Source organism: Salminus brasiliensis, chromosome 18 (genome assembly GCF_030463535.1).
Source record: "Salminus brasiliensis chromosome 18, fSalBra1.hap2, whole genome shotgun sequence".
NCBI classification, from domain to species: domain Eukaryota; kingdom Metazoa; phylum Chordata; class Actinopteri; order Characiformes; family Bryconidae; genus Salminus; species Salminus brasiliensis.
In genome coordinates, this window is record NC_132895.1 from 4,189,051 (window position 1) to 4,206,781 (window position 17,731).

The window sequence follows — 17,731 nt, forward strand, 5'->3', positions numbered from 1 at the left end:
GTTTCCAGCAGGCAGATCAACACAGCCGCATCAGGCAGAACGAGTGCAGATCTGTAGCAGTACCTTCATATCTTCAGACGTGGCCTAGCCGTGTGAACGGAGGCCTTGGGGAACATGATACAGTGCTGGAGACGGAGCCTGGTCCCTTGCCTTAATTGTTCTCTCTGGGGAGCCTACTGATGGAAAACAAGCGCAGACGTCTGTGTCTCTCAGAGTAGTTTACGGCATGGCTCCTCTTGTCTGGGAGTAGTAATCATCGCTGGGTTTGCTCCATGGTGGATGGAGTTAAACTCCGCTTAATGGAGAAAATACTATTCCGAACATGAACCATGCCCAGAGGTCTGTAGACACCTGCTTATCTATGGTTTCTTCAGTCTTTTTGATGCTGTGCATCAGGCATGGTGACCTTAGGCTCATCCCATGGAGATTCTGTCCTCTGTATGTGTGCACCTTAAAATTGCTGAATGCAAATATCAAAAAGGGATGTCCAGATACTTTATATTAAATGCATAAGCAGGAGATTATTATACCTCTGGACTGGATTGTATTGTAAAAAGGATGCAGATGTGAGCCCTAGCGTATTAGAGATTCATGCTACAGTGTGAGATACATATATTGTACTAAAATGTATCAAAATTCCCTTTGATTTAAAGAAGGACGAAGAGATGTCTACAAACGTTTGGTACTTAAAAAAGATCAGAGCCAGAGGATTATATAAAATGTGCTGCTGCTGATTTTTATTGCATATCTTTGCTATTGCAACAAAATCTTGCATAACTGTAATAAAACCATAAATAGGATATAGATAGGAAATATAGGTTTTATATTTATATATAATGTTTTAATTAACCATAAAGTAAAAGTATGTAAGAATGTGAATATATAGTTTTACTTATAAAGTATAAGTATAGATATATGTAAATATTAGTATATGGTTTTATTTAAGTATACAGTATAAGTATAGGTATATAAGACTATAAGTACATAGTTTTATTTAAGTACAAAGTGTAAATATAGGTGCATAAAAATATAAGTTTATGGTTTTATTTAAAAGTATACGTATAGGTATATGTAAATATTTGTATATAGTTTAATTTAAGTATATATTATAAGTGTAGGTATATAACAATATAAGTATATAGTTTTATTTAAGTATACAGTGTAAATATAGGTATATAAAATATAAGTTTATAGTTTTATTTAATTATATATATATAAGTATATGAGATATAAGTATAGGTATATATGAATATTAGTATATAGTTTTATTTAATTGTAATGTAAATGTATGGGTATTAGTAATTTTATATTTGAATATAAAGAATAATTATAGTTATATAAGTATATAGTTATTTAAATATAACATTAAATTGTAGTTACACATATGGAATATTATTGTAGGTATATTAGGATACAAAGTATATATATAATTATAAGTATCAAATAAAGTATAAACATATGAGTATGTAAAAATGTGTGTAAGGTTTTATAACTGTTTAATGTTTGTACTTGTTGTTAAAAAGTATTTGGGGCAGCTGGTTTTATGAATATGTGTAATATACAGTATAACAGTGTTTGATAAGCCAGTGAGGCTGAATTCACTGTAATTATAGTAACGGTGAATTCAGTCGCCTAATAATTACCTTCAAATAACCTTAAGGACAACTGGCAGCTTGTTCCACTGTAATAGCTCATAGCCTGGCAGCCAAAAACAGCGCTAGGATTTACCGCTTGATACGACATTGTGTTTTTAATGGCTTAGCCTGAGGTGCTGAGAGAGATGTTTCTGGTGAGTCATATAACCATTCAGAATAAACCCCGAGCGCCGTCTCTCACACACTCACATGTATCGTATCTCCAGGCTGCTGTGGGTGCTGGCTGTGTCTAATGCAGCAGATACATGGGTCATGAGTTGCACCCCTGCCTGCATGCTGGCAAGCGTCCCATATAAGGGGATTAATGCTGGGGAAATTCATCATGGGTGAAATTGTGAGTTGTGTGGGTGGTCTTAATAAAGCAGGTGGGCCTTATTGTTATTTTGGATCCAAAGTTCATGATGATTGGACCAATAAAAATACTCCTGGTTCAAATCCTGGTCATGCTCACATGGCTTCGCTGCAGTGCTAGCCGTCACTGGCGTCTGCAGGCCGGTGCGCCGGAGGCGGGTATGCGGTGCTTTACTCCAGGTGATGTTGCTTCGGCAGCAATTCGAAAAATGAGCAGCTTGACGGCACACGTGCCAGAAAGGGGCGTGTGGTAGTCAGCCCTCACTGGTGTCAGGGGCGTGACGTTTGGGGGGTTGGGTAATCGGGAATGGGAAATGGGGAAAATCGGATTAAATAAAAAAAATAAAAAATCCTGCTCCTGTAAAGTTGACATTGTGGACATTTTTCTACGTCCCAAAAATTATGGCGCCTCCTGAAGGCTGTTTCTGATCCTTGAGTGAGGATTCTTCTGCCATCAGCAATGAAGGTCTTCCTTGGCCTACCAGTCCCTTCCCCTTATTGATATTCCACACAATGGATTTTAGCAATCCCAAGGTTTGACTGATGTCTTTTCCGGCCTCAGAACAGCATCTTTGACTTTCGTTACATTTACATTTAAGGCATTTAGCGGACACTCTTCTCCAGAGCGACTTACAAAAGTGCTTTGCTATTTACCCAAGAAAAACCTCAGCTAGTTAGAATAGACTAATAGTTCAAAGATACCTCTAAGCTTTAGACTCTACTAAACACAAGACAATAAGGTGACCATAATACTCTTCTCTTCGCCTGAGTATTCTCAGAAGAGGAGGGTCTTCAGTCTGGGTTTGAAGACAGCGAGTGTTGGACTCTGCTGTTCGGACACCCAGAGGAAGCTCGTTCCACCACTTCGGTGCAGGACAGAAAAAAGTCTGGACGCTCGTCTTCCGTGGATTTTGAGGGATGGCGGGTCGAGCCGAGCCGTATTTGAAGCTCGAAGGGCTCTAGGTGCGGATTGGCTTTTGACCATTGCCATCAAGTATGGAGGGGCTGGTGGAACATGTTGGCAACTACAGACTATTCCACAGCTTTAAAGCAAGCCTAGGTATCGTATATCTGCACTAATGAAGCAATGGAGCACACCTGAGTCATCATACGCACCTGTGAAGCCACATGCCCCAAACATCATTATGGCCTGAAATCAGTGTTAAAAAGTGTAGGCAAATATCCTTGAATTCACGTCTGGAGTGCATACAGTGATCACAGCTGATTGGTTTGATTTGGTATGGTAAATTGTGGAGCAGACGGTGGGGTATATCCAAAGTGTGTATTTGTCCCAGACGTTATGGAGGACACTGTATGTATCCTATATTGTGAATTTCCTGGCATTTCTTCTCCAATCAAGGGTGTTAGAGGAAGTTTGAACTTCCCCCCTCCCCAGTTTCCCTTCACTCTTGTAGGAACCTTACCTTAGAAATTGGACCATTGCAGTAGGGATTGCATTCAACTAAAAGAAAAAAAGAAAATACAAAAAATAAAATAAAATAAAATATAATATAATAATATATAATTAAATAAAAAATTAAAATTAATAATAATAAAATGAAATACAATACAATGAAAAACTAAAAGTTATCATAGTTAAAATTAAATAATATAAATAAATAAACAAATTAAAATTTATTAAATTTAAATTAAATGGAATTAAATTAAATGGAATTACATTAAAATCAAATAAAATATGGATGATTAATTCTTGATTTATGATGCTTGACTTTGGGCATAGTCACCCTTGGCTCCAGGACATCCCATTCTATCGGCCAGTGCTTTACTATGGAGATACAAACGGCCCATTTAAACGCCCGTGTCAGCAATGGATGCACCTTAAAGTGACTTACTAATTTGAAGGGGTGTCTGGAAACCTTTGGACACACATCCCCTATACTCACACACTTAAGAACCATCCCACCCCATTTAACAGTAGGGAGCTTCGAAGGCTTGAAAAGTGTGTGTTAAACATCTGTGTGTTTGTGCATCTCTCTCAGGATCTTACGAGCCCCTTGGCAGATGTCTTTGGAGAAGGTGCGGCAGGTGTTCAAGGAGGCCTTAAAGATTTGGAGCGATGTCACCCCCCTGACCTTCTCTGAGGTTACCAGTGGAAGAGCTGATATCATCATCGACTTCTCCAGGTAAATCCCCGCTCCTCTGAATCACACACACACACACACACACACACACACACACACACACAAACACACACACACACACACAAACACACACACACACACACACACAAACACACACACTTTCCGAAAACCTGTAGATAACAGGTGCTCGGGGTTTCCGCAGTGATCTCAGAGGTAGCTCTGTGGTTTCGGAGTTTCCAGGATGCCTCTCCCTGAAGCCCCTTCTCACGGAATTGCAGCTTCACTCGCTCCCTGCTGTGTAACTCCTTATTATTCAGTTATTAATCTTATGCATGTGCGACATGTGCAGTGACATCATGCAGAATGATGCATGGCTCGGTTCTTATACTTTGCACATTAAACAGAATGTGTTGCAACATGCTAAGATATGTATACTGTATACATTACATTACATTATATTATATTATATTTAAGGCATTTAGCAGACGCTCTTATCCAGAGCAACTTACAAAAGTGCTTCACTATTTACTCAATAATAACCTCAGTTAGTTTAAATAGAGTAAAAATTCAAAGATGCCTCTAAGCACAGGTCAATATGGAGACCATAATACTCTACTCTCAGAAGAGGAGGGGCTTCAGTCTGGGTTTGAGAACAGCGAGTGTTGGACTCTGCTGTTCGGACACCCAGGGGAAGTTCGTTCCTCCACTTCGGTGCAGGACAGTAAAAAGTCTGGACGCTCGTCTTCCGTGGATCTTAAAGGATGGCGGGTCGAGCCGAACCGTACTTGAAGCTGGAAGGGCTCTCGGTGCAGATCAGGCTTTTCACCATCGCCATCAAGTATGGAGGGGCTGGCTGGTCCAGTCTTGGCTTTGTAGGCCAGAATCAGGGGTTTGAATCTGATGACCTGGGCAGCAGCTACAGGAAGCTACAGTGAAAAGAGAACGCAGCAGAACAGGAGATACACTGGTTGCAAAAAGTATTGGGACAGTCATTTGCCACCGGTACATCACCGGCCAACCAAGACACTCGGGCGAAAGCAACGAGCACCCAGTTCTGATGCAACGGCTATCAGACAGTTGTGCCCTCTCTGGCTCTGGCTGCTGATGGCAAGCAGCATGACCTTGGATTCAAACTAACAATAACAATCTTTGGGTCATGGTCAGCATGTCAGCTTAGCACTTATATGCATAAGCAGACTCTGAGTGGACCAACGGACTAAGGCGCTGCCACTGTGACTGCTGCTTGCCATCAGTAGCCGGAGTCTGAGAGGGCACAATTGGCCTTGCTCTCTCAGGAGTTGGCTGATCCTGGTGTTTTTGCAGCTGCATCAGTGGCTCGCTCCACGTGTCGGTTACTGGCTCCTAGTGTTGGGAGCACTGCTAGTGATGGGGGGGGGGGATCACAGGAATAAGATTGGGCCAAATCGGGAATGCTTTAAGCAATAGAGCACTAAAGCGAGTCCTAGTAAAGCGGATGGAAACAGTGTGTGTGTGTGAGTGAGTGTGTCTTAGCATTGCTTTCTGCTCATAAATCAAAAGCCATTGTTTACCCCCCAAAATCACAGACTTGCATCTCTGTCCAGCTGCACACACACAGAGGGTGGTGTTTCATACCACTGCACAAACACAGAGGTTTCTCTACCCGGGAAGCGGAGAGATCAGTAGATAGCAGCGCAAGATTATGGGCTGATAATCGGCACTGCATCTCTCCAGCAGGAGCACACTCACACACAAACACGCGTAAACCTGTTTTTATAGCTTGCAGGGACATGTGGTCATATTTTGTGGTCATATTTTGTATATGTGCGGGCAGCTATATATATATAAAAAATACATAATACACACACTATATTGACCAAAGTATTGGGACACCTGCTCATTCATTCCTCCTTCTGAAATAAAGGGTTTTACCCAAAAAGTGAGAGCGTTCGTATGGTCACTATATTAGATGATCCTCACCCCACCTCATCACCCCCAACTCCCTTACTCATCCCATCTAAGGGTACTGGATGGAGCACAGCTCTTCCACTGCTCCACAGCTCCTCAATGCTGGGGGGCTTTATACCCCTCTGCTAGCCCACGCCTGGCATTATTAGGCAACATGGTACCAATAGCTTCCTGCAGAGAGTCCTATTCTATTGGCAGTACTTCTTCTCTACAGGGACTCGGCAAGCTGTGTGTCTCTGTGTGCATTTGCATATCGGTCTCAGCAATGGGTGCAACTTAAAGTAGATGAATGCATTCATTAGAAGGGGTGTCCACAAATTTTTGGACATGTTGTTTGTGTGTAATATATGTATGTAAGTACCTATATGCAATACCATATATACTAGTAAGTACACATACACACACAAACACACACACACAGACACACACACACACACGGCAGGGTGCATTTTTTAGGTTAAAGGAAAGCGGGTGAAGGGAAAGGTTGTACCATCACACACCTGTCAGGTGTTTTCGTCACTGCTGTGTTATGCCCTGCGCATGGAGAGCCAACACACACACACACACACTATCCCACTGTCTCCCCCCCCCCCCCCCCTCTCTCTAAAATGAATGTAGCAAAGCAGGGCTTGTTTTGCTGAGCTTTATTAGGACTGGATGCCTCCGAGCACCCCCCCCCCCCCCCTTGCTCCAGATATGCACAGGTTTGGCACGCCGACAAGCACTGCAGATTTACTGGAGGCTTGTTTTACAGTATCCACCTACACACCAGAGCTGTACAAATATTTGCATGCCTCTTTTCACAGGGGATTGTGTTTCCTTCTGAAGAGGCTTTGCTTTAATAAGTGCATTCTAAAGCCCATAGGCTCCCCCCCCCCCCCAATGCAGTTTCACTGTTGTAATATAAGCCCTTTGTTCCTGGCCTAAACCCTCCCACTGAAAGGCTGATCACACACTCACTTGACGATGACGATGATGATGATGATCTCATCATTGTCTAATAAGTAGAATGAGAAGCTGCTAGAAGCTCAAGCTTAAATAAAGGGTAAAGACTAGTGGTGCTGTGGGTGTTTGTCAGGCCCGGGTCTTTAAGGCTGTGATAGAAACAGACCGGGGTCACGTGGGTCCAGGTCTGCTACAGCACTGTATAGCAGATGTGAAAAAGCAAGTCAGCGTCTTTGTACAATAAACGTCCAAATGTTTGTGGACACCCTGCGTTCAGCTATTCGTTAAGTTGCACCCAAAAGTAAAAGTCCCTTAAGGAACTTCCGGAGGTTCTTCTATATGAAACTGTGGAGGAACCTCTTCAGGTGCTTTCAGGGGCCTTCAGGAAACCTTTTCCTGCTAATAACCTTCCTGAATACGTTTAACTGTGTGGGTCACATTCACCCGGAATCACCCTGCCAGAGCTAAGTGAAGTGATTACAGGTGCAGAAATGCGTTCATTATAGATCTTTCAGCAGAGAATTCATCAAGCACTCCAGATGAGATCTTCTGCATCCTAAGACTGATGATAAGCCAAACCTGATGATGAGGGGACAGATAATGCAGGTCATTGTCTTGCCGCCTGTCTGAGCCACCGTCTGTGATATTTAGGTACTGGCACGGAGACAACTTGCCTTTCGACGGCCCCGGAGGAATCCTGGCCCATGCCTTCTTCCCCAAGACGTACCGCGAAGGAGACATCCACTTTGACTATGACGAGGCGTGGACACTGGGCAATAATATGGGTGAGTGAGAGAGAGAGAGAGACAGAGAGAGAGAGAGAGAGAGAGAGTCCCACAGTTGATCAGCTATATCGTCGCTGTCCAATGAAAACCATGCATCTCCAAAAAGGTGACTTTACAGGATAAAGGTAAAATAAAGAGCTTAATCCAAGTACTTTAGAGCATTTCTATTGGTCCATGTATCCTATATGGTCCCACATATGTACACAGTGGACAGAGCTGCTACTGGGTTCAAACCAAAAAACAGACAAAATTGATCATTCTTATTGGACAGCAGCGATATGTCTCGAATTATCCAGGCCAGTGAGGACTTAGATTAACTCCTTAGGCTTATAGGGGTGTAAGAAAATATCGATATATCAAATTTTTGTGATATTATGTTCTGCAATGCTGTAGCGTTTCTCAAAAACACTGTATTGATTAATGAATAGTTTACCTGTAAAGATTGGTGGCGGACAGTGGTTCATTTAGTGTAGTGTTTTAAACCTGACCACTAGAGGGCGGAGTTGTACTCTGATTGGACTAACATTTAGTCTGGTTTGCTTATGATTGGTTGTTGTGAAGTGAGTGGTGAAGAAATGAGGGGTGTTCAGGTCAGTTTCTGGAGTATTGCTGTGTATCTTGGCTACAAGAGATGTCTGTATGTCCATCTCTTACAGGTACGGACCTGCTCCAGGTGGCCGCTCATGAGTTTGGTCACGTTCTTGGCCTGCAGCACTCCTTGGAGCCTGGGGCGATCATGTCCCCCTTCTACAGCTTCTCCTACCCCCTGCGGCTCAGCGAAGATGACAGGAAAGGCATTCAGTACCTGTATGGCCCCAGACGCCCAGACAAAGAGCCAGAGAGGCCCAGAGAGCCAGAGAGGCCCAGAGAGCCAGAGAGGCCGAGGGAGCCAGAGAGGCCCAGGGAGCCAGAGAGGCCGAGGGAGCCAGAGAGGCCGAGGGAGCCAGAGAGGCCGAGGGAGCCAGAGAGGCCCAGGGAGCCAGAGAGGCCGAGGGTGCCAGAGTGGCCCAGGGAGCCAGAGAGGCCCAGGGAGCCAGAGAGGCCAAGGGAGCCAGAGAGGCCAAGGGAGCCAGAGAGGCCGAGGCAGCCCGTCACAGAGACCAATGACATCTTTGTTGTGGTGAGTCGTGTAGTTTTCACAAACTGAGCTGTTAATTAATGAAGGTTCTAATTATTCTAGCTTTGCAGAGTCCAAAGTTCTCCTCACTCTTAATGCGCAGCAGTTAGACTGTAGGGCCGGTCCAGAGCAGTAAGGTTACATTACATACAAACAGTTCTGCGGGAATTTACCTTCCCTTCTTTCTCAGACACAGAACTGTACAGTGGAGCGAATGTCTAACTGCCTGCTTGTCAAGAGACTCAGGAGATCTAAATCTGTCTAGAATCTGCACCGAATTAAAAAACAATTGTTAATAAAGCATGAATTCTCTTACTGACAGCTTTTAAGGGTCATCTGAGTTCATTGTAAATACTCTACCCTTCTCTCTCTCTCAGCCGGATGCTTGTCACACAGATTTCGACTCTGTGTCTATGATCCGGGGTGAGCTGTTTTTCTTCAAGTCGGGCTACGTGTGGCGTATTCGGGATGGGAAGCTGCAGGCTGGGTATCCCGCTCTAGCGTCCAGACACTGGAGGGGAATCCCTGAAAATATTGACGCTGCCTTTGAGGACAAATCTGGAAACATCTGGTTCTTCCAAGGTGATTTAGAGCCCTAACCACACACACACACACACACACACACACACACCTCGATTTAAGCTCAGATACAGTGGTTTTAGTCAGAACCACACGGGGGTGCAAGTTTGTACAGTACTACAGTTCAAAGATTTTTCAGAAACATGCTTGATACAGTATTTGGACAAAAGTATTGGGACACCTGCACTAACTGTCTCTAGTGTCCTACTAAATTTTAGGAGGAGGAATATTGCTGTGAGGATTTGATTGCATTTAGCAACCCAAAAGCATTGAAAGGAGCACCACCATCCATCATTCCAGAGAACACAGTTCATCCACTGCTCCACAGCTCAACGCTGGGGGGCTTTATACCCCCTCTACTAGCCCATGCCTGGCATTAGGCAGCATGGTGCCAATAGGTTCCTGTTCTATTCTACTGGTAGTACTTCTCTACAGGGAGCAATCCAGCTGTGTGTGTGTGTGCATTTGCACATCTGTGTCAGCAGTGGGTGCAACCTCAAGTAGCTAAATGCTTTCTTTAAAAGAGAAGTTGTGTTTATAAGCTGATTTGTCCGATAAACCTCCCACCCATGTTCTGTTTGTGGGTGGCCTGTCGTGGCCCAATTAGCCTGTCCACTTTTCAGCCTGATAAACTGACCGTTGGAGTGTGACATAATACCTAGCCGAGACCAGAGGTCATTCTTGTTTGCTGTTCACATATACACAATAAGCAGCAACCTCCCATGATTGTTTACAGCCTAAAAAATGTTGGATGTTGCGTTACTTGTCAACCTGAAGTGGATTTAGGTTTACTGTGCTCCTAAATCTGCTTTTTTCATATTTTCTTTGTCATATTTCTCCTCTTTCCATTCATTTTCATGACAAACAACAGTGAAACTACACAGATAATCATGACCCTATTGGCACCATGCCTCCAAATGTCAGGCGTGGGCTAGTAAAGGGGGTATAAAGCCCCCCAGCATTGAGCTGTGGAGCAGTGGAAGAACTTTGTTCTCTGGAATGATGGATGGTGGTGGAGCTCCATCCAGTACCTTTTCTTGGAGTTGGGGATGATGAGGTGGGATAGTGATCCTCAGCTCTTATCCCTGAATGCAATCAAATCCTCACAGCAATGCTCGTCCTTCAAAATCTAGCAAAAAGCCTTCTTCCCTGGACAGTAGAGATTACAGAGATTTTGGAGTTACTCCAAAAAAGCAGGATCAGCTCTTTTTAACACCCATAAATGAGCAGACGTCCCAATACCTTTGTCAAAGCATTGAATAGACAACACCTCCAATTCCACTGCCATACACCTCAGTACATGTGGGCTTAACACCCCTCCAGCTCACACCTGTTGGTGCCAGTACATTTACATTTACATTTATGGCATTTAGCTGACGCTCTTATCCAGAGCGACTTACAAGGTAACTCGCATTACAGAGGTGGGCCAATGTAGTGTTAGGAGTCTTGCCCAAGGACGCTATTGGTGTAGCGCAGCAGAGTCACCCAGACTGGGAATCGAACCCTAGTCTCCCACGTAGTGTGGTAGCTCACTGGCAGGTAGTGGTGTTATCTGTTGCGCCACACCAACCACACACAGTAGGTGCCAGTAGTCATTGCCATTGGCAAGATGTCGTCATATCCATTTGATTTTTCAATAAATGATTCCTTGAAGATTCAGAAATACACATAGCTGTAGCCTGACTCTGTGTGTGTACTGTAAGCGTGCTCCTCTGACCCTGTGACCCCATATGATTCTGCAGGTGACAAATACTGGGTGTTCGACGCAGAGAGGCAGATCACAGGGCCGGACTCGGTGCACCGGCTGGGCCTTCCCATCTCGAACATCCAGGCTGCCCTGGCGTGGGGCGAGGACAAGACCCAGAAGGTCTACTTCTTCAAACAAGGAAGCTACTGGCGCTTCAACCCAGAGGAGAACCGGGTGGACACCACCTACGTCCGCAAAATGGACGACTGGAGGGGGATTCCGAATGACATCGACGCTGCCTTCCAGGACCGCTATGGTGAGAAGCTGCAGGGCTATTTACAGAGATGCTGAGTCCGTTTCCTTACACCACGTATCTCACAAATCACTTTCCTGATATCGATCTTGATCATCTTACTCTAAACACTGTAGACGCTCGGCTAGGACCTTAATGCCGTAATTTGGTGAACCCTTTGGGGTTGGAAGATTATTTCCACCAGAACGATTATGAGAAATGCTGAGACCAGAGCAAATGAAGTATTCACTAACAATGCACTTGGCTTTGCAGGCTTTGCCCACTTCCTCAAAGGGAACCAGTACTGGAAGTTTGACCCGGTGGAGGTGAAGGTTCTGGAGGGATACCCACGCTTCATTGGCATGGACTTCTTTGACTGCTCTCCATCCATCTATAAATAAACCTCAACCACAAACCGACGAGGGCTCATTTCCCCGAAAGCATCGCAGTGTTAAAAGAACTGTTTGGCCCAAAAACGAATAGATGCCTTTTTTTTTACCCTGTGGCCCAAAAGTAGCCAATTAGCTACTATTGGCATGTTTAGTGTCCAGAATGTGCTTCTTTTGCACTGAAGCTACGAGGTTAGTGCAGTTAACTGGTAATCGAGGCTATGAGGGTGTTCAGAGTTCACGACATCGAGGCAGTGTGCCATCAAACCAGCCAATCTGCCCAGCCAATTTCCTCTTCCCTTATATTACCAGCTCTACAGTCTACCTACCCAACTATCCCACGCAAATCTGGCAACACCTTTTGGTGACTCAGATAATGTGCCCATGCAGGGCCTGCATGGTTATCCCAACCAGGAACTACAAAGCTTTATCCAGGGGTCCCACCAGGGTCAGTGATGGGCCCCATCTGGGTTGTACACTGCACATACAAGGCCGTGCAGATGGGACCCGTGTGAGATAAGGGTGGGCTGTAATGATGGGAGCCTTTTGGGAAGCCCAACTGGGTCCCAGTAACAGCCCACCCAAGTTCCACCCATGTGAACCCTACATGAGCGTTTGCTAGGAAAACATGGGAGTGCAGAAAATCCCCCATTGATAAACACCAGTTGACCCGCCGTCTTTAATTTTGGGGGTGGGACGATTAACCCAATGCTCCCACCCCCTCAGTTTTTCCTCCTGTGGTTAAGGCATTTGACTTATACATAGACAAGTAGAACCTGGAGGACCATCCAGGTTGTAGAAATCCTTGCATAGCTACACACAGCTAAAGAAGAGATCCCGAAATCATAACTGAGCCACATAAGAAAGTCCAGCGGTTCTCAAACGTGCAAATTTGCATGTTATTTGCATAACTGCTACAATTATTAGCTTTCATGACTTCTTAGCTACATTAACCTTGAACTAGCACTAAAGAAGCAACCTTCAGACACTGAAACTGTGGCCTGGCTTTTTTTGGGTGGGAAACTGTGTACATTTACTTTTTGGGCCAAACTATTGCCATACGATCACCTGTTCAGTCCTGGAGGGTCGGGTTCTTGCACAGTTTTAGGCTTTTCCAGCTCAGTCACACCTAATTTAACCCAGACGGGTCAGGTAGGTGTGTAAGAGCAGGTGAATCAGCGACCTGTGCTGGACGTCGGCCCCCGGCTCTCCACCCCTGTGTTAGAGTGCTGTAATGACCGGTGCTCAGCCATCTCTTGATTAGGCCCCAAACTCCCATACTCCAATCCAACACTGTACATTCTTAACCAGCCAGACTGCACCTGCCCCAGGATCCACCCGCATCTAGGTACACGCTCAGATACACTACAAGGACAAAAGTATTGGGACACCTGCTCATCCAGTGTTTCTCCTGAAATCAAGGGTATTAAAACAAAAAAAAGAGTCGATCCTGCTTTTGTTGGGGAAGGGGAGCAGGTTTTTTGGTAGATTGTGGATGAGATTTTGCATTGCTGTGAAGATTTGATCGCATTCAGTAACAAGAGGTGACAAGTTAGTGGGGTCCGGATAATGGATGATCCCCACCCCACCTCTTCCTCAACTTCCCAACTCATCCCCACCAAAAGTACTGGACTGGATGGAGCTCCACCATCCATCATTTCACTGCTTCAGAGCTCAATGCTGCTGCTGGGGGGCTTAACACCCCCTCTACTAGCCCATGCCTGGCGTTAGACAGCATGGTGCCAATATAGTAGAGTCCTATTCTATTGGGGGTACTTCTCTCTACAGGGACGAGACAAGCTGTGCATGCATGTGCATTTGTATACACATCTGTGTCAGCTATGGGCGCAGCTTAAAGTTGGAAAGGGTGTCCACAAATATTTGCGGTATTACATGCAGTGTGTTTCCTCTAGATCAGACAGTTCTTTTGGCCTGTATACCTTCACGCCTTACTGGTGGACCACACACACAACACCGACACATCTCAGGAAACTCTCTGCCCTTCTGTTTTAGGTTGTTTTTCTTGGTTATTTATTATCTGTATATTTTGACATCAGTGTTGTAGTGAAAGAGAACATCGTTTTTTGCCCAAAATTTGCAAAAACTAACCATAAAAAAGGACAAAATGCATATTTGTTATTCAAATGAGCAGCTTTTGTTCTGAAATGCTGATTATTATTTTTCTACAACATGGGTGCTAAAATGAGCCACACAGGAAAGGTTCCACGTACCTCAGTCGTCACAATTTAGCCAAGGGAGATAGCTCTCAGGCATGCTAGAGAGAGTGCAGAGTCAGGACAAACAAAGTGGAAAGGCTTATAACATGTCTATGAACCGTGTCCACTTTGCAGAAGCCGTGTTCATTGGCCCTCTTCGGATGTCTCTCCGCAGTGCTGATGTTGTAGCGTGGCGCGGTGCAGGCCACTGCCGCCACAGCGTCCGTCTTGTCCTATTCAGGTGTATTTAGAGACTACAGTTGGACTCCTCCACTTTAACGGGGCTCAGGAAGCAAGCTGTACTCTAGACACACAGTAGAAGCACTGGTACTCTTAGCCATAGATGAAATCCATGTACAGCACAGTTTCTATACTCTATCATTGTAACCATCTGTGATTCTCTGCTCTTACGTCCATTAGCCGCATCTACTGTGTAAATAGGTTTGTAAAAAGAATTGTATATTTTTCGCTCTAATAAAGGACTTCATCTTTCTTACATTAGTCCTTGTTTTCTTTATTACGCTGCGGGTAACTGTATTCCTATAAGCACAGAAGCAGGAGCTCAGGCGGACATGCTAACATGGCTAACAGTAATGGTTAATAACTACTTTAATACTACTTCACTTTTAGCAACATTCCTGACAAATGTTTCTTGCAGGGTTACTACATACAAAATTAGTCTTATAAATTCACAATTCTAAAGAATTCTGTGTCTACTATAATTTATACAGTTACTACTATGAATTATTTTCAACTACTATGATCTATTCAGTATCTACTATATACTATTCGGTAAATACTATTAAAAAGTCAGTATCCACTGAATTACTCATTTTTTACTATATACTATTCAGTAACTACTATAGGTTATACAGTAACTACTATAAAACAGTCAGTATCCACTATGAATTATTCATTTTTACTATATACGATTCAGTAGCTACTATAAATGATACAGTAACTACTATAAAACAGTCAGTATCCACTAAAATACTAATATTTACTATATACTATTTAGTAACTACTATAGGTTATACAGTAACTACTATAAAACAGTCAGTATCCACTAGGAAGTATTCATTTTTTACTATATACTATTCAATAACTACTATAGATTATACAGTAACTACTATAAAACAGTCAGTATCCACTTGGAATTATTAATTTTTTACTTTATACTATTCAATAACTACTATAGATTATACAGTAACTACTATAAACAGTCAGTATCCACTTGGAATTATTCATTTTTATTATATACTATTCAGTAACTACTATAGATTATACAGTAACTGCTATAAAAGTCAGTATCCACTATGAATTATTCATTTTTTCTTTTTACTATTCAGTAGCTACTATAAATGATACAGTAACTACTATAAAACAGTCAGTTTGCACAATAAATTCTTAATTTTTTACGATATACTATTCAGTAGCTACTATAAATGATAGTTACTACTATAAAACAGTCAGTATTGACTATGAATCATCCAGTGTCTACTATAATTTATACAGTCTACTACCAACTATGGATTATTTATAACTACTATGAATTATTCAGTATCTACTATATACTAGAAACTACTAAAATTTGAAACTACTATAAATTATACAGTAATTACTATACCTGTAAATTACACAGGAATTAATCTGAAACATTCAGTATTCACTGTGAAGTATTCTTTTTTTTTTACTATATACTATTCAGAAACTACTATAAATTACACAGGAATTAATCTGAAACATTTAGTATCCACAATGATTTTTTTCAGTACGTAATACTATACAGTAACTACTATAAAACATTCAGTATCCACTATAAATAATTCAGTGTCTACTATATACTATTCAGTAAGTAATAAGATTTATTCACTATCCACTATGAATTCTTTAGAAATTACTATAAATTACTCATAACTTATGTTACTGTTTATAAATTATACAGAAACAACTATAGAGTTTTTTCTTCTACACATTATTCAGAAACTAATATTACTTATACAGTAATTACTATGATTCTTTCAGTATCCACTATGACTTTTTCAGCATCTTTTATTAATTATTCATACCCACTATGAATGATTCAGTATCTACCATAAATTAGGTAACTTACGTATTCAAAACTACAAAATAAATATTCTTTGCTACTTTGAAATACTTTGAACTACTGATATGAATATTTCAAAGTAGCGATGAATATTTATTTTGTAAACATAAATAATGTGTTAATGTCTTGTCTTTTGACCAGTTACTGATTGTGTAAAGCTGCTTTGTTACAACACCAGTTATAAAAAGCAATACAAATAAATTTGATTTGATATTCAATTTACTGTAACAATACATTATTCATCACTAGTTATTTAACAGTAACAACTATTATTAACAATTATTATTTATAACTACTTTTGTTTATTTTACTGGAACTACTACAAATGATTTAGTGTCTACTATAAAATCTTCAGTAACTGTTATACATTATTAAACAACAGTGATGAAGGATGTAGTATTCACTACCATTAATTATTCAGTATTTCCTGTATTAATAAATTATTCAGTAACTACTAAAATCATTTAGAAACTAGGCCCTCTGAATTGGGCAGCCACCTACAGACTATTTAAACGGCTTTCTAGACCAGGGATCAATATTAATACTATAAATAAATAGGGATAAATTGTTCAATCAACCTGCAGAGCTTTAACTCTTTAACTGCTTGACGTTTCTAATTCATCTCGAATCCCAGAACAAGTAGGTTTGCATTCAGAGGTGGAGAGAGTGTGTCTCCTCCTCGTTCACTGGATGGTCTGGTTCTAATACGTCCAGGCAGGGGTCATGGTGTGTAAATGGATGGCGGCTGTTTAGCGCTTGGCGCTGCATGGAACATTCCAGAGCCGTGTCGCGCTGGTTTGTTTTCTTGGAGAGATGAAATCTGTGAACTGATGGCATCCACTTTGAATCTTTTTTTAATCTTTCTTTCTTTCCAATATTTTGATTTTGCTTAATTTCTCACATTTGGGCTCTGAGTAAAGGCAGACATCAGCGACTTCACAGGCCTGTGATTTGCAGCAGAGGATATTAATAATCATGTGCTTGCTGAGAGGGATCAGCACAGTCCAAACTGTTTCCTTTAGGATCCTCTCAGCCATTAAAGCTACTTTGGGAGCTTTTTTTCTTGCAAGCGCTTGCATTGAATCTTAATACGAAGCTAAACGAGCTCCAGATAGAGGTTTCAGGACCTCAGGACCTGTTTGATGTATGTTACAATGATACATTAAACCCAGTTTAAGGCCCAAAACAGATGGTACTGTAAAAGTGCACTGTACCATGTAAAGCCACGGAGCAGTCAGTTCTAAGAATTAGCCGCATCCATGATTGGTGACTGGCGGCACAGAGCAATGGACGGAAAGACGAAACTCATCCCATCTTATTTTAATAACTGCACAGTTATTACTCCCCAATAACATTGACTAGTGGCTCCGCCAGTTATTTACATACAGCCAACCCACATAAAAGTACTGCATACCCCATGTGTCCAATCATATACTGTGAACTCTGCTAATTAGCAGTGCAGACACAGGCCCTCACACACCAACCTGCACTGGGCCTGCACACGGCCCCTAGAAAAGCAATGGCAACAGAACAGGCCGTAGGCAAGAGGGGTATGAAGA

At 42.3% G+C, this 17,731-nt stretch overlaps 1 protein-coding gene across 1 annotated transcript in view; it reads left to right on the forward strand.

Moving 5' to 3' along the window:
• The window catches only part of mmp11b (matrix metallopeptidase 11b), a 41,619-nt gene extending 27,058 nt beyond the window's left edge, over window positions 1-14,561 (forward strand). Inside the window, exons 3-8 of the mRNA XM_072661836.1 lie at window positions 4,007-4,150; window positions 7,652-7,785; window positions 8,442-8,905; window positions 9,280-9,484; window positions 11,224-11,484; window positions 11,734-14,561. Of these exons, the coding sequence (XP_072517937.1) occupies window positions 4,007-4,150; window positions 7,652-7,785; window positions 8,442-8,905; window positions 9,280-9,484; window positions 11,224-11,484; window positions 11,734-11,861 (1,336 nt within the window). The 3' untranslated portion in view covers window positions 11,862-14,561. The remainder of the gene's footprint in view (window positions 1-4,006; window positions 4,151-7,651; window positions 7,786-8,441; window positions 8,906-9,279; window positions 9,485-11,223; window positions 11,485-11,733) is intronic.
• The last annotated feature ends 3,170 nt before the right edge of the window (window positions 14,562-17,731 follow it).